This window comes from Natator depressus, chromosome 1 (genome assembly GCF_965152275.1).
Source record: "Natator depressus isolate rNatDep1 chromosome 1, rNatDep2.hap1, whole genome shotgun sequence".
NCBI classification, from domain to species: domain Eukaryota; kingdom Metazoa; phylum Chordata; order Testudines; family Cheloniidae; genus Natator; species Natator depressus.
The window spans coordinates 332,817,341-332,841,825 of NC_134234.1; the positions used below are offsets into that span (position 1 = coordinate 332,817,341).

Genomic DNA, 24,485 nt, shown 5'->3' on the forward strand with positions numbered 1-24,485 from the left:
TCTTGGAATGCATTGCAGACAATTTTTTATTTCAGAAGGTGGAGAAAGCAGCTATGGGAAAGCCTGTTCTAGATTTGATTTTGACAAATAAAGAAGAACTGGTTGAGAATTTGAAAGTGGAAGGCAACTTGGATGAAAGTGATCATGAAATGATAGAGTTCATGATTCCAAGGCATGGTAGGAGGGAAAACAGCACAATAAACAAAATGGATTTCAAAAAGGCAGACTTGAGCAAACTCAGAGAGTTGGTAGGTAAGTTTCCATGGGAAGCAAGTCTAAGGGGAAAAATAGTTTGAGAGAGCTGGCAGTTTTTCAAAGAGACATTATTAAGGGCACATGAGCAAACTATCTTACTGTGTAGGAAAGATAGGAAGTCTGGAGAGAGACCACCCTGGTTTAGCCAGGAGATCTTCAGTGATCTGAAACTCAAAAGAGTCCTACAAAAAGTGGCAACTAGGTCAAATTACAAACGATGAATATAAACAAATAACACAAGTATGTAGGGACAAAATTAGACAGGTCAGGGCACAAAACTAGATTAAACTAGCTGTAGACCTAATGGGTAACAAGAAAATATTCTACAAATACATTAGAAACAAGAAGAAGACCAAGGACAGGGTAGGTCCATTACTCAGTGAGGGGGAACAGACAATAACAGAAAATGTAAATAGGGCAGAAGTGTTAAATTATTTTTTTTTGTTTCAGTTTTCACCAAAAAGTATAGTAGCGATTGGCAGTCAAACATAGTGAATGCGAGGGAAAATGAGGTAGGATCTGAGGGCTAAAATAAGGAAAGAACAAGTTAAAAATTACTTAGACAAGTTAGATGTTGTCATTTCACCAGGGCCTGATGAAATACATCCTAGAATACTCAAGGAGCTGACTGAGGAGATATCTGAGCCATTAGCAATTATCTTCGAAACTCATGGAAGACAGGAGAGACTCCAGAGGACTGGAAGAGGGCAAATATAGTGCCAAATCTATAAAAAGGGGAATACAGACAACCGGGGGAATTACAGACCAGTCATCTTAACTTCAGTACCCAGAAAGATAATGGAGCAAATAATTTAAGTAATCAATTTGCAAACATCTAGAAGATAATAAGGTGCTAAGTAACAGTCAACATGGATTTGTGAAGAAAAAACATGTCAAACCAGCCTAATAGCTTTCTTAGACAGCGTAACAAGCTTTGTGGATGGGGGGAAGCAGTAGAAGTAGATGTTATATCTTGACTTTAGTAAGGCTTTTGATACTGTCTCGCATGACCTTCTCATAAATAAACTAGGGAAATGCAGCCTAGGTGGAGATACTATAAGGTGGGTGCATAAATGGTTGGCAAACCATTTCCAGAATGTAAATCAGTGGTTCACAGTAAAGCTGGAAGGGCATATCGAGTGGGGTCCTACAGGTATCGGTCCTGGGTCCGGTTCTGGTCAATATCTTCATCATTGATTTAAATAATGGCATAGAGTACACTTATAAAATTTGCAAACAGTAGCAAGCTGGGAGGGGTTGCAAGTGCTTTGGAGGATAGGATTAAAATTCAAAATGATCTGGACAAACTGGAGAAATGGTCTGAAGTAAATAGGATGAACTTCAATAAGAAGAAACGCAAAGTACTCTACTTAAGAAGGAACAATCAATTGCACATACAAAATAGGAAATGACCACCTAAGAAGGAGTACTGCAAAAGGGCTCTGGAGGTTATAGAGACTCGCAAGCTAAATATGAGTCAACAGTGTAACACTGTTGCAAAAAAAGCAAATATCATTCTGGGATGTATTAGCAGGAGTGTTGTGAGTGAGACACGAGAAGTCATTCTTCCACTCTACTCTGCGCTGATAAGGCCTCTACTGGAGTATTGTGTCCAGTTCTGGGTGCCACATTTCAGGAAAGACGTGGACATATTGGACAAAGTCCAGAGGAGAGCAACAAAAGTAATTGAAGGTCTAAAAAGACATGAGCTATGAGGAAAGATTGAAAGAATTGGGTTCGTTTAGTCTGGAGAAGAGAAGACTAAGGAGGGACATAATAACAGTTTTCAAGTACATAAAAAGTTATTAAAAGGAGGAGGCAGACAAAGTATCCTCCGTGCTCTCTGAGGATAGGACCAGAAGCAATGCGCTTAAATTGCAGCAAGGGCGGTTTAGGTTGGACATTAGGAAAAACTTCCTGTCAGGGTAGCTGTAACAAATTGATAGTTGGAAGCACTGGAACGAATTGCCTTCGGAGGTTGTGGAATCTCCGTCATTGGAGGTTTTTAATAACACATTAGACAAACACCTGTCAGGAATGGTCTAGTTATTACATAGTCCTGCCTTGAGTGCAGGGGACTGGACTAGAGGACCACTTGAGGTCTCCTCCAGTCTTACTCTTCTCTGATTCTGATTGTGACCATGTCTAAGTCCTGACTTATATTTCTGATGGAATCTCTGGTATTGACTCTGAACCTGGTTGTGGTTGCACTAGGTTTCTATTAGAAGGTTGATTTTAGATTGCCTAACTCAGGGGAAAAAATTGGTTATTTCATGATTTGTCCAGTGAGGGGTTTCTTACACACTCTCCTCTGAAGAATCTGGTACTGGCCCCTCTGCAAGAGACAGAATACTGGACTAGATGGACCACTGATCTGATCTGTAATGGCAGTTTATATATAATGTTCATTGACTCAGTGCCTCCATTCACATCTTGTTGATTCTTTTGTCCCAATGCATTGACAATATATTAGCTTCGAAAGGTCCAGTAGAGAATACTGTATTGCTGATAAACATTGGCATACCAGGAAAACTTATTTTTTTACATGGTATCCTTCATACAAGTCCCAAAAAGCTTTACAGGGCAAGTTAGTCATAAACTCGAGAGAACAGTAAGGTTTGAATATGAATTTTAAAATCTGCTGACATGGAGGAAAGGGAGCAGGGGACAGATATTTCCAGTAGGTGGGGCAGCACCATTGAAATAGCAAAACTCGCCCCACTGTAGAAAGCAGTGGTCACAAGCAGTTAAACAAAAATGACCACATTTCAGTTGAAAAGCCTGTGTTACAAACCCCTCAAAAATAGAATTTGTAATGGAAATAGAAATGTGTCTGTGGTGGTACTACTAGGCACTGCTATAATAAGAGGATTGCATTCACTGCATTTAGAGTATCAACCAAATGATAGTGCATGACCTTTGTCATGTTTCATTAGGGGAGTTCTTTCCTAGGGGCTAATGCAGCAAGTTGCCAAGGGTTGACACAGCGTGGAACTTTACTCAGCCTGGCTCCAATAGCACTGGTTTCCCCTGGGGAGCTATGCTATAAGACACTGTGGTTTCATTTATTCCAAGTAATGACTGAGCCAGTATGAAATCTCCACAAGAACAACATCACGTTGTTTGCATTATCATTGAGACATTACTCTACCAAACTCACAGATATTGTTTAGTGATGATTTTTGTCCTTTTCCGTGACATAGATACAGAAATGGAGAAAAAGCTACATTCATTGGAGAAATTATCTGAGAACTTAAGGGCACACTGTCAACTTGAAAATCATCCTTCTGTCTGCACACATTTTACCTACCATCATTACAAGTTATATATAAGATTTCTATACCTGAAAATGATTAGAGGAGAAATTCTCTCTTTCTACTTTGTCCACACTTCGTGTAGTGATAATTTCACTGTTTTCCCTGTGTAGTCATTTCCTCCTGTTGTTTGTGTGTGTGTGTGTGTGTGTGTGTGTGTGTGTGTGTCTTTGTCTTTCACACAACATAGAGAGAGAAATCTTGTTTAAAAATAAGCAAACGTGATTGTAAAATCACAAAAATTGGCAGAGGAGTAGAAGCTGAAACTACTATCAACTTTTTTTAAATTTACTAGAATTCAAGTTGATGCCTGTTTCAAAGGACAGTGTAATCTTTCACCCCATAGACTCTCTGATATTGTAATCAGTTGATTATTATTACTTGTATTATTTGTATTATGGTAGCACGTAGGGATCCACAGGCATGAACCACGACCCCATTGTTCTAGGCACTGTACAAACACAGAACTAAAAGACAGTCCCTGATCCAAAAAGCTTTCAATTCATGCAAAGCTGACCACCGCATCTATGTGAGACCCTGTTGACATCTGTGGATTCCAGTTGGGCTACCCCATGCCCTCACTGATCAGACTGCAGGACTGGGGCCATAGATTATAAACAAACAGCTGTATATTGTGAATAGTGCCTTACATTATTAAAACTGAAATAATTTTAAAAATACATTATTTTTTGACCCTTTATACTTATTTTTTAATATTTTGAAGAGTGTGTGTGTGTGTGTGTGTGTATTTTATTTATATATATATAAAATCCTTCATATATCACTTATCCTCTTGGATTGTAAGCACTTTGAGCCAGAGACCATGTCTTCCTGTGTATTGCCCTAACATATTGATGCTCCAGATTTTGAGAGATCTGGCCACTACTGCAATAGTATTGTTAATCATAGTAATACTTTGACTATTTATGTTCTGATTTACTTTTCTCTCAGATGGACAATGAAAACAATTTGTCAGTTTCACCTTTGTTGATACTCAGTTTCATTTCTTGCTTTCAATGTTGCAATGTGTTAGGGTTTGCAGACACAGCAGGGGAATGTTTTATCTGTTTGTTTGTCATTGGAATTACAACAATTTTTGAAAATATATCTAGTATTTTAGGCTCTGTAAAAGCTTGTTTTCTTACAAAATCTAAGTTTTGGACCTGATTGACATTGTCCCCTTTAAAGCAGTTTGGTTTTATATATGTTTATAAAAGTTCAGGGTCCTCTTCTATTTTGCCAATATGATAAATGCCCACTGAAGGTTTAGGACTTCTTCATATCTCCTGTTTGCTAGCAGCCTGACAGACAAGATCATGAGACCAGAAGGCCCAGGAGGGGACCTGCAGTTCTCCACTAATGCCAAAATGAATATGGTGAACCGGCAGTTATAAATATCTACCACTCATGAGGCTTAGTTCAGAGTTCACCATTTATTGTACTACAGATTTTCTGTATGTGACATAAATGAGATGTAGACATTCTCTCTCTTTCTCAGGTTTTTATAGGCAGTTAATCAATATAGTATCTAGGCACAAAATAATATTTTTAAAGATAAACACACAGAACATTGAATTGACCTCTGGCCTTGCCCTCCTAGTTTTGGCCACTTTAACTTCAGTTTTTTGTTGTTGTTGTTTTTATTCTCCTCCTCCTCTTTCCCCCCTCCTTCTCAATTTTGATAAGACACTTTAAAAAAATGGTACCTTTTATTTTAGTCTTCACAGAAAAATATTGCACTGCTAACCACGTGGATAAACTTCCTGGCCCCAGAGACTGGGTGCAGATTCTACAGGATCAAATTAAACTGGCAAGAAGACGGTTAAAAAGAGGCTCAGGTGAGCATGACAATGTCCGAAATAGCAACTTACCATAAGACTAAAGTCATAGAGCCTGATGTTTTTCAGAGGTCAGCTGAGCACCCACCGCTCCCCTTGACTTTAATTGTCGTTGTGAGGGCTCAGTACCTCTGAAAATGAAGCCTGTACGCTTTAGGCATGTTACCGCTAGAATGCAAAATGTGGTGTTTTGAATGGTAATAGTCTTAAGGTATGTCTTCACTCTAGAGTTCAGTCAGACTCTTTCTCAGGTGTTGCCTCTAAGCCCTTCCTGTCCACCATACACACAACCATCTCACCTGAGTTTAGTGGTGCTTTAAGCTAGCTTCCCAGCTGGGGCTATAGACTACTAGAGGTTAGGGGCTGCTTTCACTCGGGCTGGTAACCTGCCCACTTCTCATTGAGGACACAGGCTAAATTTCTCAAATGCTGAGAGTCCTCCAGTACCTTCCCACAATTCTCCCCCATGCGCCCAAAGGGACAGACAAGTTCTCCCACAATTCACTGAGAGAATCATAGAGCTCAGTTTACTGCAGCCCAAAGAATCATAGGATCAGAGGTGGATTACTGTTTTATGGGGCCCTGGGCCAGGGCAAGTGGGGACCCCTTCTCACCCCTTCCACTTGCAGTCCCCCCTCCCACTGGCACTCCTGCTGGGGAAATGGGTGTGGGGTTTGCCCCACCGAGCACTGGGATTGGGGCACAGGGGCTTGCCCCGCTCCACCCGCCTGGTGCTCCTGCCGGGGAGCGGGGTCGGAGGGCGCAAGCTTCCCCCACTCCCCAGCAGGAGGTCTGGGTGGGCGGAGCGGTGCAAGCCTCCATGCCACGTACCCGCTCGCTGGCAGAAGCGCCTGGCGGAGCGGGTTGGGACACGGGGGTGCCCAATTGGCCTGGGCATGGGCCTCGTTGGCTTAGTGGCTAATCCGCCACTGCATAGGATATGTCCCCAGAAGTCCTAGCACCTGACCCCCATTGTGTGAGGCACATCATTTGCATCACACCAATAACCCTTCCTTACAGCCACCTTTCTTAGGACATGGCTACATTGGAAACTTCAAAGTGCTGTCGCAGGAGCACTCCCATGGCAGCGCTTTGAAGTGCGAGTGTGGTCGCGCGCAAGCACCGGGAGAGAGCTCTCCCAGCGCTCCTGGTAATCCACCTCCACGAGGGGATTAGCTCCGAGCGCTGGGAGCGTGGCTTCCAGTGCTCGGAGCCTGTTTACACTAGCGCTTTAAAGCTCTCTGACTTGCTGCACTCAGAGCGGTGATTTTTCACACCCCTGAGCAAGCAAGTTAGAGCGCTATAAAATATAAGTGTAGCCAAGCCCTTAGTTTGCTTTCTTTTTTTCTCTCTTCCTGCTCCTCACTGCAAATAAGTGCATTGTTTCTGCTGGTTTAAGGAACAAGGAACTAGATGAGGCACTGAACCCAAGTGTCCGATATGATAATATAAAGCTCTAGGCTTCTGGGCCAACTGGAATTATTCTAACCTGTTGAAATTGTGTGTGTTTATGTATTACCCTTTTTTTAAAAAAAAATCCATAGTGAATTCTAAAGGTTGAATATTCAGCTGGCCAAAGAGTATGAGATAGATCCTGGCAGATGAATGAACTGTTGCCGTTTGCTGGCTCCATGCGCCAAAGAGCCAACGTTTTCAGTCCTGAGCTTTGTCTGTAGCATTCAGTTAGGCAAGTATCTGAGGTAACTGTGCAAAAGCTGAGGCATTCTTTTATCACACAGTTCTGTCAACACCATGGGAAGTACACAGAAAAGTGTAAGGGTGTAAAAGAAAGGAGGAGGTGAAATAGAAACAAAAAGGAGGAAAGAAGTGCAGATCATTTGCTAGCATAAAATAATGCCCCTCTTCAAAAAAGGTGAGTTTACCAAATCCCCTAGACTATCAAGCTGACTCTCTGCCCTTGAACATGAGGTTATGAGGTGAGCTTGCTAGTGAGAATCATCAGATTGCTTGTTGTTGCACAGCAGCATCCTTTCCTACCATTGAGGGAGGCTTCAGAAGGCTACCTATTCCTCCTCGACTGGAAGAAATATACTATGGTGCAGTTCTTCAGTGACATGAAGATTCATAGATTCATATGTGCAGTGAAGGAGGCGGGCAGGGAGAGAGACTGGGGGCCCTTGGGGTGTCTGCAGAGATGCAGAACTTTGTGGATAACTCCATTGACCTAATTTGATTTAGTTTGTTTTGAATATATTTTCAACATTCTTATTTGCTTTTTTTCGTGTGCCTCTCCAGGATGTTAGCTAGCGCTGCAGCTCTACCGTGGGAGTTAGCAATGACTGTACAGGTTTTCTTTTAAAGAGGGGCCACCAGGAACCACTCCCACCTATGCTCTTTCCCCAGTATTGGGGAGCCTAAGTGGAGAATGCTGCATCTCAGCCTTAGCGGTAATAGGCTTCCTATGAAAAGATGAGTGAAACTGAGCCCAGTATACTAAACTATGTGGGATACTAACTATGCCTGCCCAGAGATGAGAACCAGTCAACCCAGTGTGTGGCTGGACAATGAAAAGAAATACAGTAACCCATTAGTCCCATTTTCCAGTTACTATACGAAAGCTGAATTGTTGTAAAGGCTCTTTATTTTACATTGTTTCTTATATTTTACTGTATTTTTTTTCTACTGGCCCTTCACCTGCATCCCAATCTCTCTGGGTCTGGTTGTCCTCTCGCTTAGGCCTTGTCTATACACAGGTTTTACCAGTATAGTTAAAGTGGCACTATCTCCCCAGAGTGGATGCAGTTATATTGGTATAACGATGCTTTATACAAGTTTAGCTATTCCCATGTGGAAAGGGGAATAATATATACTGGTATAACTTCATCCCTACTAGGAGTTGTGCTGGTAAAACAATTTTTTAAAAAAAGAATTACACCCTTAATTGACATATACTGGCACTAAAATTAAAAACTGTCTGTAGATCTTTAAACTTGTAAATCAGGAGTAATTCCACTGAAGTCAATGGAGTAGAAGTAGAGTAAGTCAGAGGAGAGCTAGGCCGGGAGGTGAAATTCTGGCCCTTTCAAGTTAATGACAAAACTTCTATTGACTTCAGTGAGGCCAGGATTTCATCTTCCATATGTGGTTGCCTTTTTTTCTTCCTTGTTTACTTCATCCTCAGTTCTGACATCATCACAGAACTATGTAATATTCTTCCTAGCACAACATGCTAACAAAAGAGTTCTCAGAGCAGAGCTGTAGCACCTTGGGGCTAATTTCCTTCTTGCTTCCAAAATGCTGCTTCATGTTTTAAAACCAGATCTCTTTATTCTCACTTTAAAACTTTGCATAATGAACGTAGTGCCTGGGGAAAGGTGCTGGTCTATTTGGCAGTCCCAGAGACTGACATTCATTATTAGGGAGCACAGATATGCAGCTGGTGCTGGCCGTGCAAGCTTCCCCCACACTTCACCTGCCTTGGAGAGACCAAGGTTAGCAGTCTGTACTCTCCAGGAGTGAGAGTATAGGCTGCTAACCTAGTACCAAAGGCAGTGCTTTGTGATGGGGATGCTTTGCCATTAGAACACAAACTGGAGTTTGGTCTGAATTCTCAGGCCCATATCCACAAAGGTATTTAGGTGATTCATTCCCATTGACTTCAGTGTGCCTCAGTTGCACCAGTTTACTTAAATGTGTGATTTTTAAATGTACAATGTTGTTGTAGCCATGTTGGCCCCAGGATAGTAGAATGACAAAGTGAACGAGGTAACATCTTTTATTGGACCAACTTCAGTTGGTGAAAGAGACATGCTTTCGAGCTCCGCAGAGCTATTCTTCAGTACTGGGAAAGGTAATCAGAGTGTCACAGTTCAATATAAGGTGGAACAGATGTTAAGCATAAGGAGTTTACACAAGTTGCAAGAAACTGTTCAAAATGAAGTTGGCAATTAAGATCTTTGTGGCATAGGACAAAGGAGAGAGAGTGGGTTACAAACTGTTGTCATGAGACAGTGTCTCTATTGAGTCCATGATTTTTGGTGTCTAGCAGAGTTATGAATTTTAGCTCCCAGGCTTGTCTTTTGAAGGTGTTATGCAGTTTTCCTTTGAGGACAAGGACTGAGAGGTCAGATATAGAGCGATTATTTTCTACAAAGTGTTCGCCCGTGGGCGGGATAGGGTGTTTTTGTCTTTTATCATTTTTCTCTGTGAGTTCATTCCAGAGTGTAATGATTGTCTAGATTCACCCACATAGTTGTTGTTCTTGCATTTGATGCACTGGCTGAAGTACACCACCTTGTGATAGTCGTGTGTAGGACCATGGATCGTGAAAGGCATGTTGTGGGAAGTATTGATCACCATAGCAGTGGAGATATGGCTGCAGGTTTTGCATCTATTGCTCTGGCAGGCTTGACTTTGAATTGGTGTGTCCTGGTCTTGTGGGTAGCTTACTTCTGATGGTAAGCTTAGTGAGGCTGCGGGTGTTGTTTGAAGGCCAGAAATGGGAGTTCAGGAAACCCTGGTTTCTTGCAACATGTATTCTTTCACCAACAGAAATTGGTCCAATAAAAGATATTACCTCACCCACCTGATTTTTAAGTTGATTTATGCAACTTCTAGTGCAGACACTCTTAAATCAGTTTAAGCTCTGGTCTACACAGTTTTTGTAGTGCTTTAACTATACTGGTATAGAAACAGATTTAGTTACACTAGTACAACCCTATAGTTATAGCTGTATACATGTGTAGGAATAAACTGTAAGACACCTTTTTTATTGGTATAACTGTGCCCACTGATGTAACTGTTTCCATACAAAATCAGACCCCTTGCTGAAATAGTTGGATCAGTCCATAAACAGTGTAGTCCAAATCAGAGGGGTTGTCTACATAGAAAAATTTATTCAAATTGAGGTAGTGTGTGTAATTAAAGAACGACTATTCCTGATTAACTCTATGTATGGGTGCTCTGATTCTGGAATAACTCCCCATGTATAACTCCCCAGACGTATCCTAAGGGCATGGCTACGCTTGCAGATGTAGAGCGCTGGGAGTTAAACTAGCCTTCCGAGACCGCAGCAGGGAAAGTGCTGCCGTGTATTTACACTGTCAGCTGGAAGCGCACTGGCATGGCCACATCAGCAGCTCTTGCAATGCCAAAGAGAGCCGTGCATTGTGGTAGCTATCCCAGCATTCAAATGGCTGCAACGTGCTTTTCAAATGGGGGGGAGGTGGTGGAGTGTGACAGGGAGTGTGTTGTGTGTATGTGGGGGGAGAGAGAGTTGGTTTTTGGGGTGCTGAGAGCGTGTCAGCATGCTGTCTTGTAAGTTCACACAGCAGCAGACCCCCGTCCCCCTTGCCCCCCTCTCTCTCTCTCTCTCACACTCACAGCAAGCAGCATTCCACAGTAATGGTTGCTTTGTCCCGGAGCAGATAAGCAGCCGGTTGTCAGAAACAGAGCTTTGAAAGGGGATAGCCTCATTCCTATAGCCAAATTCAAAACAATGACAAGAGTGGCCACTTGACTTAAGGGGATTATGGGATGTTTCCGGAGGCAGATCAGAGCGCAGTAATGTAACACCTCGTTCACACTGACTCCCAGGCCTTTCAGCCGAGGTGCAGCAAACATGCTTCTCATGGAGGTGGATTACCAGGAGCGCTCCAGCTGCAGAGACCAGGTGCTCTACATGCCTTGCCAGTGTGGACGGGTTGGGAGTTAGGGCGCCTGGGGCTGCTTTAATGTGCTCTAACTTGCAAGTGTAGCCAAGCCCTAAGTTCCAAGGTGCCTAAAGATCTTATTTGCAATTGAGTTAAGCTAAACTGGTTTAAGATTTTGTTAAACTGATATAAGAGTGTCCACATTGGTGGGTTGCACCAATTTAACTAATTCAATTTCTAGCTAAGCTGGTGCACAACCTGTGTGTGGACAGGCTTGAGACCACTGTTTTGTTTTGTTTTTTCACAAATGCCACCAAAAGCCATTTGGCCCCTACTGAGTTGGGCTGAATTTGAACTGCTGACTTGAAAGGGAAAGGCTCTCTATTCCATTACCAATCCTCTGATGCATTCAGTCCACCCTCTGACTGGGTTTTCTGTTTAGGCCAAGTAGCTATTTGCATGTCCAAATGATGACAAATTATGTTCATGTGTAATCTTCCATGCTCAGTCCTGTGGTTTAATAATTTGATAAGATAATGATGTAAACACCAGTGTATTCCCCTAGCTGTCTGTGGCAGTAATACCTTGAGAACTCCAGCAAATGAATGGGGAGGATCGGCTTTAGTGCTGCTTTCTTTAGTATTTACCCTCTTGAGTATTTTCAAATTAAATGATATTCTGATCACAGGATCATAGATGTTGTCCAGCTTCAACCTTATTTATCATATTTGGCTCATTTCCTAGAATTAGGTACAGAATAGTCTCTGACTGGGAAGGCTGATCAACAAACTGTTTTTTAAAAACCCCTGTTCTCTCTCTAGAAAAAACTTCCCCTGGGTAGGTTTTGAAAGGTTGTTATCCTAATACAAATAGAAATTAATTTAAGGTTAGCATCCGCTATAACATTTTTTCATAACTGGAAATAGTCTTATTTTGCTTTGGATTTTTCTCAGTCCCATTAGATTATTGCCTTAGATCTGAGACTTGGGTTTTTTCTTTTAATTTCCTAGATCTGAGAATAAAGCTGTCATTGCCATTAAATTTTTATTGGCCTTGTTCAGTCTTTTCAAATTTCACAAGTTGGCTGTCACAAGGGAGGAAAAAAGACTTTGAGGTTAATGTTACAAATAGAAGTTATAATTAAAATAAAATAGCATGATAATATTCTTCACCTTTGACTATTGGTCCCACTTCATGCAATTGGCATGGCCAAAAAAAATCCACATGTTTGTATGCATTCTGGGGCACTGGATCATATTGCCAGTTTTATCCCCTCCACAACGTCTAGGCTCAGCTCTCTGCAGCTGCTGGGAAGAAGGGAGTATGGCCAGGGAAAGAGGGACATGAAGTTGAGGGAAAATCAAATGTATACATTTCCCTTTTTAGAACAGGATAAATTACAATGCAAATTGCATTGTGATTTACAGCTGTCCTGACCAGCAGTAGCTCCCATCGTGTAGTCTTGCCATGCTACAAAAGGGGAATATGGCTAGTTAGTGGACCAGCCAGCGACAACACAGCCAGAGACGCAGCCGTTGGCGCAGAGATTTAAGGAGGGCCATGAATGGGCTAGTCTCAGCAGGAAACAGCCCTGCTGTTATCATCATCTCTGCATCGAAACCTTCTGGCTATTCCACTCTATCTCCAATAATAAAAAAATGGGGCATGAGGCACACATCTCTTGTGATAAGTCCTCTCTCCCTTTTCATGCCTTGAAAAGGATCTGAGCCATTATTTAATGGCAATATGTTGCTAAAAGCCTCCATATAGACAGGAATGCTGGTACAGTATGACTAAATGCTCCTAAAGCACAGCGTGAGTAAGAGCTCTTCATGCAATATGATTTTACTGATTAACTCAAAAGCCTTTAAATACCGTACATAATAAAGGAAAATGAAGCGGCACTATGAAATGTGCTCAGACTTTTCAGGTGTGATTGGCGTGAAGTAGTCACCTGACATGATGGTAGTAGTTGCATCATTGTACTATTGTTTGTTTTAAACATTGCCTGATTACAATGGAGAATGCTGGGGGCGAGAGGAGAAATTTTTTTAACAAATATTAAATCCATGCTGGACTGTGCTGTCTCTCCCACCCATGTGTTGAGACCTCCACTCCATCATTACCGCATCTTCCTATGTCTCGTGTGGTATTCTTTTCCCCTTCTGTTTGTGTCTTTGCCCCTCCTCTCAGTCCTCTGCTTTCTCTGGTCCTCTCTTCGTGATATAATTAATACACAAGGCATCTGTGTCTTGTGAGATAGCAGATTCTTGCTAGTGCTGATTTATGTTTAGCAGCAGACGCAAGGGCAGATAGTATGTTGGATGGGAATCACAGGAGTAACATTATGCATTCCCGGCCAGTATTTTATCTAGATTAAGTAGAATAAAGACAGCAGAACTAATAAGGGCAACCTCTCTATTAACCTTTTCATTCCTGCACATACATGCTTCTGTGCAAGCAGCAAAATAGCAGGTGCACATTTGCCAGACAGGCACATTCCGCAGTAGCAAAGTGATTTTGGAAAAAGGTCTGAAGGACGTGGCTACAGGAGTGTTTACAGCAGTTACCAAACTCTTTCTAAACAAAGAATACAAGAGAGTTTCAAAATTCCAATGAGAGGGTCTAATCCTGCTTGCCTTGTCATGCAGGTAGGCTCATTGAAGTCAAGACAAGTATGATTTGGCTCATGGCCAATGGGTGTGGTGTTTGAAGGCAAACCACATCTTCCTGTTTAGAATGGAATGTGGAAGGGTGATCTGCCTCAGTATTTATAGGGTCAAGGTGTTCATTACTAATTTGTGAACTTGAACTTAGCTTGACATGCTTCCCCGATAGTCATCTGAAACATCTTCTGTTGGGAGCCAAGGGAGCTCACTGGATGAGGGCTCTGAAATAGGCTGTTTAATGTTGGCTCTGAGCAAGTCATAGTGCTTTAATACCTTCAGCTATTTAAAAAGTAAACTAATTCTTGTTTTCAGTGAGTTTGGTGCTGTTTGACAACACTGTTAAGTAGGGTGACCAGATGTCCCATTTTTATAGGGACAGTCCCAGTTTTTGGGACTTTTTCTTATATAGGCACCTATTACCCTCCACCCCCGTCCCGTTTTTTCACAGTTGCTATCTGATCATCCTGCTGTTAAGGGTAATCAGCACAAACGACCCAGTTAAGGACGTGCACTGAATTTGGTTGTTCAATATATCTGTATTACTTTGGCCAGTTTTTGATATCTGCGAAGTCAGGGGCACACTACAGTGGGAATGTACCCATTGCTTTATGACCATGATCCTCTTGGGGAAAAAAAATATAAATATCAATATATAAGGAGTGGTACATGAAATAATAGTACAGAGATGGTGTATTGGAGCTCCTGCTTACTCTTCTTGCCACTAGAGATTAAAATCTTAGCAGTGTTCAAAAAAGATGTAGAAATTTGTGTGTGTAATGAGAACATCTGAAGTTACATTAGATGGGGTGTAGAGCCTGATCCAAAGCCCACTGCAGTCACTGACAAGACTCTCTTTGGCTTCAGTGGGCTTTTGATCAGTCTTGTAAATTCTCGTGCTTCAGGACATAAGCCAGCAACTAAGGGCCAGATTTACAAAGGGATTTAGGTGCCTAAAGATGCTGATAAAACTTACTGGGTTTTACAAAAGTGCCCAAGTGAATTTGACACCTAACTCCCATTGACTTTCAATGGGAATTAGGGGCCTAATCTACCCAAGTAGGTTCCAGTCTGCATCTTTAGGTGCCTAAATCCTTTTGTAAATCTGGCCCAAACTGATTAGGGTTAGGAAAAAAAATCGCTTTGGGCAGGCTATTACATAGTGGTCACATTCGGGGATTCTTGCACCTTCCTGTGAAGCATCTGACACTGGCCACCACTGGAGACTGAATACCAGCGTCAGTGTTACCACTGGTCTGATCTGGGATGGCAATTGTTACGTTAAATTTACAAAATTATTGTAAGATTCCTATATCAGCAGGAGTTTGAGTTCTTCAAGGGGGCAGTGTATTACTCCCATCCAATGGCCAGCACAACTGCAAATTAATACCCAGACTACCTTTCCTAAGTTTGCATTTTTATTATATGACATTTTCGCACAAGCAATGACTGTTTAACTGGATGCTAGCAAATTGCACATGAGAAGTGTAGATAGAAAATGCAAAAGCACTCTACAGTATGTAGCTTTTTAATCATATTCCTTTATTCAGTAAAAGTAATGAGATTTCTTGTTTATATTTGTAATCAGCAGAGACGACTGACTGCGATGAGAAACTGGACATTTCTCTACTGCAAACAGGTAAAATGCATTAAGTTTTTTATCAGGTTCCACTTCTTTATTTATTTATTTTGCATAAAGCAGTTTTCAATATTCTATGTATGGCATATACAGTCTGGGTAATCTGCATACAAGGCCCAGATGTCTAAGTTTTGAATGCCTAGTGTTTTAAAAAAAAAGAGAGAGAGAGAGAGAGAGAGAGAACATACACCAGAATTTCATTATTTTTCCCTTGATTTCCTATTCATAAAACCTCCAGTTTGACAGTAATGGCTAAGTGACACAAACCAGTAAGTGATCTTCATGACTCCAGATGGCAACTTGTGCTCATTCATGATATTTCTGGGTACTTTCAAAATTCTTGACACAACATTACTTCCAAGGACTGGCAAAGTAATTTGTATCATAGTGTATTTCAGTTCTGCATTGGTGTACGACTAGCAATAATATCTTGGGTTTACAAAGGGATTGCAAAGCTCTTTATCTGATATGGAAGGATCACTTTTAACCGCACCCTATTCCCTCAAAATGCACCCACCCCTTGAGTCAAACATGACAGTTGTTTAACAGCAAACAGCAGTACTATGCAACAGTCTAGGGCAGGAACTGATGAAGATTTCCATGTGAAATTGAAACTTCTAGTTGGAATTTAAGTAGGTAGGCCAAGATTTTTTTTGGTGATTTTTTTTGAATGCTGCACTTGAGATACCCTACCAGGACCTGACTGTTAGAAAGTGCTGAGCACATATCCTCCGAAAATCAGGTGTTCCAAGTTGGGCATCCAGAATAACTAATCATTTTTGAAAATCTTGACTATATAGATGGTAATTACCTGTGTTTTAAAATTTCACTAAGATGCAGCTTAATACCTCTAGACCCGAGAAAAATGTGGTGAAAGTCTTGAATGATCAGGACCTTGGGTTTACAGTTTCTCCCTCAGATCAATACAATATAGTGAATACTAATGAAAAAGACTCCTTGGAAATTAGTCACGCAATGTCTGTAAAGAATAAGTGTAGACTGTTTACTGCTAGCAAATTGCTATATCCAGGGTAGTACTTTAACAGCAGCTCCCCACAGTGCTGTAATGTACCCTACAAACACTCTGTGGTGGTCATGGGAGCGGTATTGCAACACTTGACCCAGCCCACTATCTTCCCAATCACTCTACATAAGGCTTGTGATGGGTCTTCAGACATCGTCAGTGCTGAGGTGCTGTGGGTTGGAGCATGAACTGCTAGCAGTGAGGCACTGGTGGTTGAAATCCTGTTGTCAGACCATGTGGAGTTATTCAGGAGCAGGACCAATGAAGCAGCTATAGTCTTGTTCATGGGGGGCTGGAGCACATGCTAACTGATAGGAGCTGCAGTGCTGCTTTCTTAGCTGCCCACTGAGCATTTCATGGTACTAGTTTGATAACAGATGCAGGAAGCTCTGGTTTTAAGGGTCTCTTCCAAGTGACATCCTGTTTGTTTCTGTTATCAGGGATGGAAGCAATTCTAGTAAAGGAGAACCCTAATAAATGTTATGTTATTATGCAGTGTTATCTTTTCATTGCTCTGGTAATTTTATTCAGTACCAGAATTATTTTATTGGAGCCTAATGTGGTTTCTTCAGTATTTCACATCTTACATTATTGGTGAAAATGAATGTGATGCATTGAGACAGCCACATTAGTAAAGAGAGAAGATTTCTATCCTGGGGATCTTCTTCTCTTTTCTGCAAGATTTCCAGTGTGTGTTTTTGAATGTGTGCAGACTGCATGCCCATATACCTTTGAATATGCATGTGTGCACAATTCTAAGGCTTAATATTTGTCTTGCAGTATATATATCTCCCTGGGATCTGTGGAAGGATGCCTAAATTGACAGTGGAATAGTCATTTTCTTTTTCAGATTGTGTGTGTGGAAGGAAAAAAGGTGAAATCCAAAGGCTTTCAGCCAAGCATTTGAATTTCACACGTTATTATATATGTACAAGTGACTTTTATAGAATGACAGGTTTCAGAGTAGCAGCCGTGTTAGTCTCGATCTGCAAAAAGAACAGGAGTACTTGTGGCACCGTAGAGACTAACAAATTTATTAGAGCATAAGCTTTCATGAGCTACAGCCAACTTCATCAGATGCATAGAATGGAACATATAGTAAGATATATAGTAAGATATAGATTTTTTTCTCCTGCTGATAATAGCTCATCTTAACTAATTAGCCTCTCACAGTTTGTATGGTAACTTCGAACATATCTGTATGTCAGGTTTCAGAGTAACAGCCGTGTTAGTCTGTATTCGCAAAAAGAAAAGGAGTACTTGTGGCACCTTAGAGACTAACCAATTTATTTGAGCATAAGCTTTTGTGAGCTACAGCTCACTTCATCGGATGCATACTGTGGAAAATACAGAAGATGTTTTTATACACACAAACCATGAAAAAATGGGTGTTTATCACTACAAAAGGTTTTCTCTCCCCCCACCCCACTCTCCTGCTGGTAATAGCTTATCTAAAGTGATCACTCTCCTTACAATGGGTATGATAATCAAGGTGGGCCATTTCCAGCACAAATCCAGGTTTTCGATGAAGTGAGCTGTAGCTCACGAAAGCTTATGCTCAAATAAATTGGTTAGTCTCTAAGGTGCCACAAGTACTCCTTTTCTTTTATCTGTATGTGTGTGTGTGTGTATATATATATATATATATATAATCTTACTATATGTTCCATTCTATGCATCTGATGAAGTGGGCTGTAGCCCAAGAAAGCTCATGCTCTAATAAATTCGTTAGTCTCTAAGGTGCCACAAGTACTCCTGTTCTTTATAGAATGTATCAGTAGTTAATATGCTTGGGACTAAATCAGTTTAAGTGATATACAGCCAATATAATTATGGTAGTTATAATAAACGTTACTGAAGTAGGGAGCCAAAATAGATGCCTTCCATTGAGGAGGCTGGTAAAGGAGGTCAATATAACCTTTATAGCGATCCTCACCTGTAGATTAGATTCCCTTGTACAATAGCTGGTTTTCAGCAGGGATGTCACTGGCGGATCATTTAAGGAGAGTCTCGGATGTGATCTTTTCAGCTGGCTTGTGTGTTTAAATTGCAAGCTCTCTGGGGAAGAGGCGCTCTCGTACTGTGTGTTTGTTCAGTGCCCTGCACAATGGGGCCTTGATCTCTGGAGGGGCCTCTAGGCAGTACCATAAGACAAATAATAAATCAATAATGGTCAAGGGCAAACTGATTATGTTAGTCTTCCATGATGTAGAGAAAACCTTTGACACAGAGTTTGAACAGGATTACTTGAAGGGAGTGCTGCAGGAAGTGGGACTGGGAGCAAGAATGGGATGCTGAATCTATTTATGGTGTGTATATTTAAAACGCTTATTACCTGGGTATCCAAGAACTGGACAAAATTGGGACACAAGAGAGTCCAGAGCAAGTGAATTGAATAAGGTTTGGATAAACATGAACAAATCAGATGTCTTTAAGCTGCATAGAGTGATGACTCAGAGGTGCCCATTCACCCCTTTCTTTGTCCCTGCAGAAAAAATAAAAAAAAATCTGAACATGGGGGATTCAGGCTGAGGAATCCCAGTATACAGAGGGGTTTAGATCCCTTAGCCTTTGTGCTTACAGTTAGGGAAATCCTGGATGTACGATTTCCTGTGTTAAGATAATATGACATCCAAAGGTTTCATTATTTTTCATTATTTTTAAATCCTAAAACCAAGGAAGGATTTTTTGCCTAGCCATATTTCTGTGTTTAGGAGCACAAATCATGTTGTGGTTAAAAAGTATCTTTGATGCTAATTATTCCCTTCTGCTTAAAGGATTTAATGAATTGGGAGACCTTGAAAGTGAACCAGAAGAATTATGGCTGTTAAAATTTAACTTATCAAAAACTTGGGTTTTGTTTCAAACTTTGTGATTAGGGTCCCCTAGAAAGTATTGGTAGAGTTACATATTCGCTTCAGCATAGGCAAAGACTGCCTAGGACCTGCCAAAATTCAAACCGTAGCGACCTGTATTGAGGGAGACCAGGCAGCCAGTGACCCTGATTGGTATCTTGGTGGTGTGGAGACCATGACAGATGTTGGATAAACATTGAGCAGAGTGAATATAGGGCACCCTATTAGGATCTTTAACTTTCCTACTTAAGGAATACTGGTTATGACAAAAGAGTTTTGATCCTGGCATATGATTTACACTGCATATTTGGAATTGGTGAGGATTAACGCCAGTCTGACTCACTTTCCTAAAATATCAAACGGGAACAAATCTAAGCCAACCTCAGCACTGGTGGTTATGTATCTTTAGCCAAAATATTACACACTAAGGATGTGTATGTCCAGGGATGCTACAAGGTCCTCTTTAAGCCCCAGCACTCTGCACTGGAGTGAATTTCAAGCTGTGAAAGAATTTGAGACCACTAATAGGAGTACAAATCACAGTCTTTGGGTCCCAGGGAGATACAGCTTTGTGAAAAGATGGGAACAATCTCTTGCTAAAGAAACAGATAAGAAAATAACTATGAGCCAATCCTGTATGGTCTGCCTCCTTTTCTCTTGGAATACAATGTGAAGAAAATGCTTAGAAACCTCTTCAAACCCTTAAATATAAATCCCTTTATTGTAATATAATTCTTTATCCTTTCAGTGCATGATTCTACAAGTCCTCCCTTTTCATCTTGTTGTATTTGCCTCTTACACTGATTGATGTCTGTCTCGTATATGCGCTGTGTTCTTACTTCTATAGTTGTAATTCTTCTGTCCATCTTCCATTGTTCTGTTTAAAAATATACTTTAATGTGGTTTAAAAAAAGATGTGATATAATCATGCAACTTATCTCTGGTTTTTATTCTACCATATGCATTTACAGTATCGTGATTTTTCAAGTTTTCCAAAGAATAACCCAGAGTACATACTGTAGGCTTAAAATTCATGCGGTGCTTTGTTCACCTCTTTAGAGCCATATAACTTCAAAGATCTAAGCACTGTAGTGCAGTTTGTATGATATTCTAACACTTTACACCTCACTTCATATGTTCTGCATTTTGCTAGCAAAACCTCTGTTCACAAATTCAATATATAATAGGATCTTTTTTTAGACAACTAAACTGATACCCAACAATGGCCACCTAAACACACAGATAATTCAGCAACCTCACAAGTACTATATTTGAGTCTCTGACTACTTAACTCATGTAGGTTAATTTGGAACACAATTTTAGGAAATGACTGAATTGGTATAATTTTTTCTAATTTATTTAAATCCTCTCTTTCTTCAGGTAGCATTCTTGAGATCACAACAGATAAGCTGGTCGACTCAAAACCAGATTTTTCTGCTTAAATTTTACTTTCTGCCTCAGTGTTTCATTAGCAGATATAAACATCCTTCAGTTTGAATGGCATTCCTGCAAGATCCGTGTAGGCATTTCAGCATACTTCAAGGTGTGAGATGTTCCTTGCAGTTTTCCCTTCAAGTTTGCGTTTTCGCCTATTTTTAATGAAACATGGGATAATAAAGCCACCAAATTGTTTCAAGATTTTCCATCATAATTAGAAATGATTTTTTTTCAATATCCAGTACATTGTCTAATTAGTGTGGTATCCACTGCAACTGAATAAATTCCCTTGCCTTTGTTTTTCTTCATGATTGTATTTTCCCACATGATTGTATGCATGCTAACTGTATTTCATCTTCAATTATACAGAAGTAAAATAAAACAGTTCAGGGAGCTGTGATGGAATCTCCCCCCTTCATGGGTCCAGGAAGCTAATAAGAATGTTTGGTTACGGGGATTGGTTAGTCCTCTGTTGTTCGGAAGACCCACTTTTCCTTTTTGCTCACCATTTGACTATGTTTGAAGAGAGATGGTACAAACTGCCTGTCCTACACTGTCTAAATAACAATGCTCACGCTGTATTTGGCCACAGGGAGACTAGAGCAGGGTACATGCTGATAATGTCCGTTCTAGTGGATAGTATACAGAATGTGTTTGTGAAAGGAGTTGGAGTTCCCAGCCAGTTTCTGGTGCCGTGGTTCTCCAGCATTTTCACTTCATAAAATCTTCCTGCCCCACCTCCTCTCCAGCCTCTCCGAATCCCCCACTGCCTGGTTCTCAAAACATTTTATTTTGTAGACCACCAGGAAAAGGGTTCATGGACTCTGCTCATCCACAGACCACGGTTTGAAAACCTATACAAACCACTGTCATTTACTGGCACTCTATTGTCAGTCTCAGCAGTTAGGATGAGTGAATTGACCAAGTGATTGAACTACCCTCTCACCCTATAAGTGGTCCCTTCAGGTCAGGACTGAGGCTTACTGATGTGGCAGGGTGGGGAAAGTTGCACTGCTGCTTCTTATGCAACATCTCCTGCTGCCCTCTGCACCTTTAACTCTGCACCTTCACCAGCACTAAATTCACTTTAAAAAAAAAAAAAAATAGAAAAAATATAGAACTTATCTTATCCCACAGATATATTGATCACCAGCCAGTTAACTAATAGCGTGTGTGTCCTGGAACGCTACAGAGTGCAGTAGCCTTTGCCTTCGTGTTTCGTTTTCCTTTGTATATTTTCAGCCCATCATGATGCTTTCTCCTTGAAGCTATTTGGTCTTTGTTATCGAGTGTGTTAACAGAAGTGCTATTACAGAGAGTGGGACTGTTTTCAAAATATTTAAAGTTTTTTGCTGCTTTTCGCAAAGAAATACTTGTCATGATCATTAGCTAGCATAAAGACAGGCGGCCTGATTGTCACAACTGCTGAATGCCTGCAAATAACACTGAAGCCAGCAGGAGCTACTGATTCTCAGCACCATTGAAAACCAGGCTTTTGAACTTTCCCCTCCCGTTTAAAAAAAATGTACGATTAAAGGTGATGATGTTCTCTTTAAAACTGTGGACTATATCGAATGTGCACTGCAGACCTTAAAGAGCATTTCCTTCAAAGGCTGATGTGACTGCTTCCCCCCTGGCCTGGATTTCTGAGCAGGGCTGTGGCAATCTACAGCCTGGGCAGCAAATCTGCCAGGTACATGTCACAACCCTTAGCTGGTGGAATCAACATTTTGTAAATTTTAAAAATTGCATTTTGTGTTTACTTACTGTGACTACTGTTCAGACTTTCTTCAGCAATCTTTTTACGGGGTTTATTAGAAAAATCATTCCATGTTTAGGTAAAGCATCTCAATCTTCTGTATATATGTTTTATTAATATGTAAATATTTAGATATTTTTAAATTACTATGTTCTTAATAAAACAACAAGGGGCTAGTTGTGAAATGGTGTATAACGTTGTGTTGTGTTACCAATCTCTGGGAAAACCCTCTTTGTCAGTTCAGAAAAGAAAAACCCACAATAAATTACTTTAATTGAACATGTGTCTTCTGTGTTATGTACTAGATGTCCGTATTTCAGAAGGGGGTGCCTGTTAATTCAAAGATTTTTATTAATATTTTAACAGCCTTGTACAAAAAAAATGGCATTTGCAGGGAAGCTTATGGAAAAACCCATAGCAATAAGATTTTCCCAACTATCTGAATTTTGAACTATTTCGCCTGCCAATCAGAAAAATGGCTATATGAAATCTCATAAGTATTAAGTGCTGATATGCTTGAAGTCTAATTTTAATTGAATTAGTCGCCTTTATAATCTTCACTTAAAAGGTTAAGCTCCGCTTCTATGGAAACAACACATAGGAAGGACAAACCAGTATTCGTAATGCAAAAGTAGCTGCTACAACATATGTCTTTATAACTTATTACAGTAGAACACCAGAGTTATGAACTGACCGGTCAACCATACACCTCATTTGGAACTGAAAGTATGCAATCAGGCAGCCAAGACCCCACCCCCACCCAAAAAAAAGCAAAAAAAAAGCAAGTACTGTGTTAAATGTCAACTTCTAAAAAAATAAAGGGAAAGTTTAAAAAAAAAATGTGACAAGGTAAGGAAACAGTTTCTGTCTTGTTTCATTTAAATTAAGATGGTTAAAAGCAGCATTTTTCTTCTGCGTAGAGGTTTCAGAGCTGCATTAAGTCAATGTTCAGTTGTAAACTTTTGAAAGAACAACCCTAACGTTTTGTTCAGAGTTACGAACAACCTCCATTCCCGAGGTGTTCGTAACTCTGAGGTTCTACTGTATCACACCTCATCAAACATTGTTTAGCCTTAGAAAATATTTCCTGTGAAAACATGTTCATTAGTAATAATCAATCAATTACAATGGCCTATTGAAATGAATGTGCAGCCAGCCACACCTTGTCTATTTTATATAGTAGCACCTGTGAGGAATTGTATAGTAAAACGTCTGATGGTCATTCCATTATAGATCTCAGAGGTTGCATTGAGCTTCTGAAATCTTGCATGCCTGTACAGAGCTTGAATCCGTTAAATGACTTTTAATTGTAGAATATCTTTTTAAAAATTGTTTAGCTGTGTTCACTTCGGTCTTCCAGGTAATTAAATTGGTTTCTGATCCAAATGTATTTCATAACTCCTACCATTAATGCTCATCGAGCTTGATGGAACAAATCACAAACACATTAGTAACTTTGCTGAACTGCCCTGTGCTGTACTACTTAGGTTGTCTCAGTGTGATTTGAGTTTGTTTTAATTGTGTCATCTTTTGTTTTTAAATGTATCTAAATATGAAATGTAAACTTCTAAAAATATTTTTACAAAACCTAAATTGGAGCTTAAGCTACATGACCAGTGTTGTCATTATACCATCAAAAGCCAATGCATGGTCAATCTTGCCATCTACTATACAAATAAATATCAAATGTTATTGTAGGGCTGCCATTTCACACAGTTGAGACAGCTATGTAAGTGCTAGCAAACAAGCTAGCCACCTGTGCTTCAATTAAAGCATCAGCGACCAGTGCCTTGTCATTTGACTAATATGTTCATCTAACCTATTTACAGGACACTAGAGATTATTACTTTGGGGGAAAATCCTTGTGCAGCTTAACAGGAAAAGGATATCCTCTCTGTAACATAAAAGGAAACTCGAGCCTGAGCTTTATAAAAAATGTATTAATTGCAAGACAAGAAGAAAACCATCTGAAGTGTAAGTGCCTTTGGCGTGTTGGTTCAGAGGAAAAGGCTGTCTGAGCCTTTGGGATATTAGAAAAACTGTATGAAGATAAACTTTCAAACTCTTCGGATCTACTCCACAGCAC

The 24,485-nt window shown here is 40.4% G+C and overlaps 1 protein-coding gene across 1 annotated transcript in view; it reads left to right on the forward strand.

The window, feature by feature from the left end:
• BEND7 (BEN domain containing 7) overlaps positions 1-22,652 on the forward strand; it is a 56,873-nt gene extending 34,221 nt beyond the window's left edge. Inside the window, 3 exon segments of the mRNA XM_074942611.1 lie at positions 5,288-5,407; positions 15,274-15,324; positions 20,584-22,652. Of these exon segments, the coding sequence (XP_074798712.1) occupies positions 5,288-5,407; positions 15,274-15,324; positions 20,584-20,645 (233 nt within the window). The 3' untranslated portion in view covers positions 20,646-22,652.
• The last annotated feature ends 1,833 nt before the right edge of the window (positions 22,653-24,485 follow it).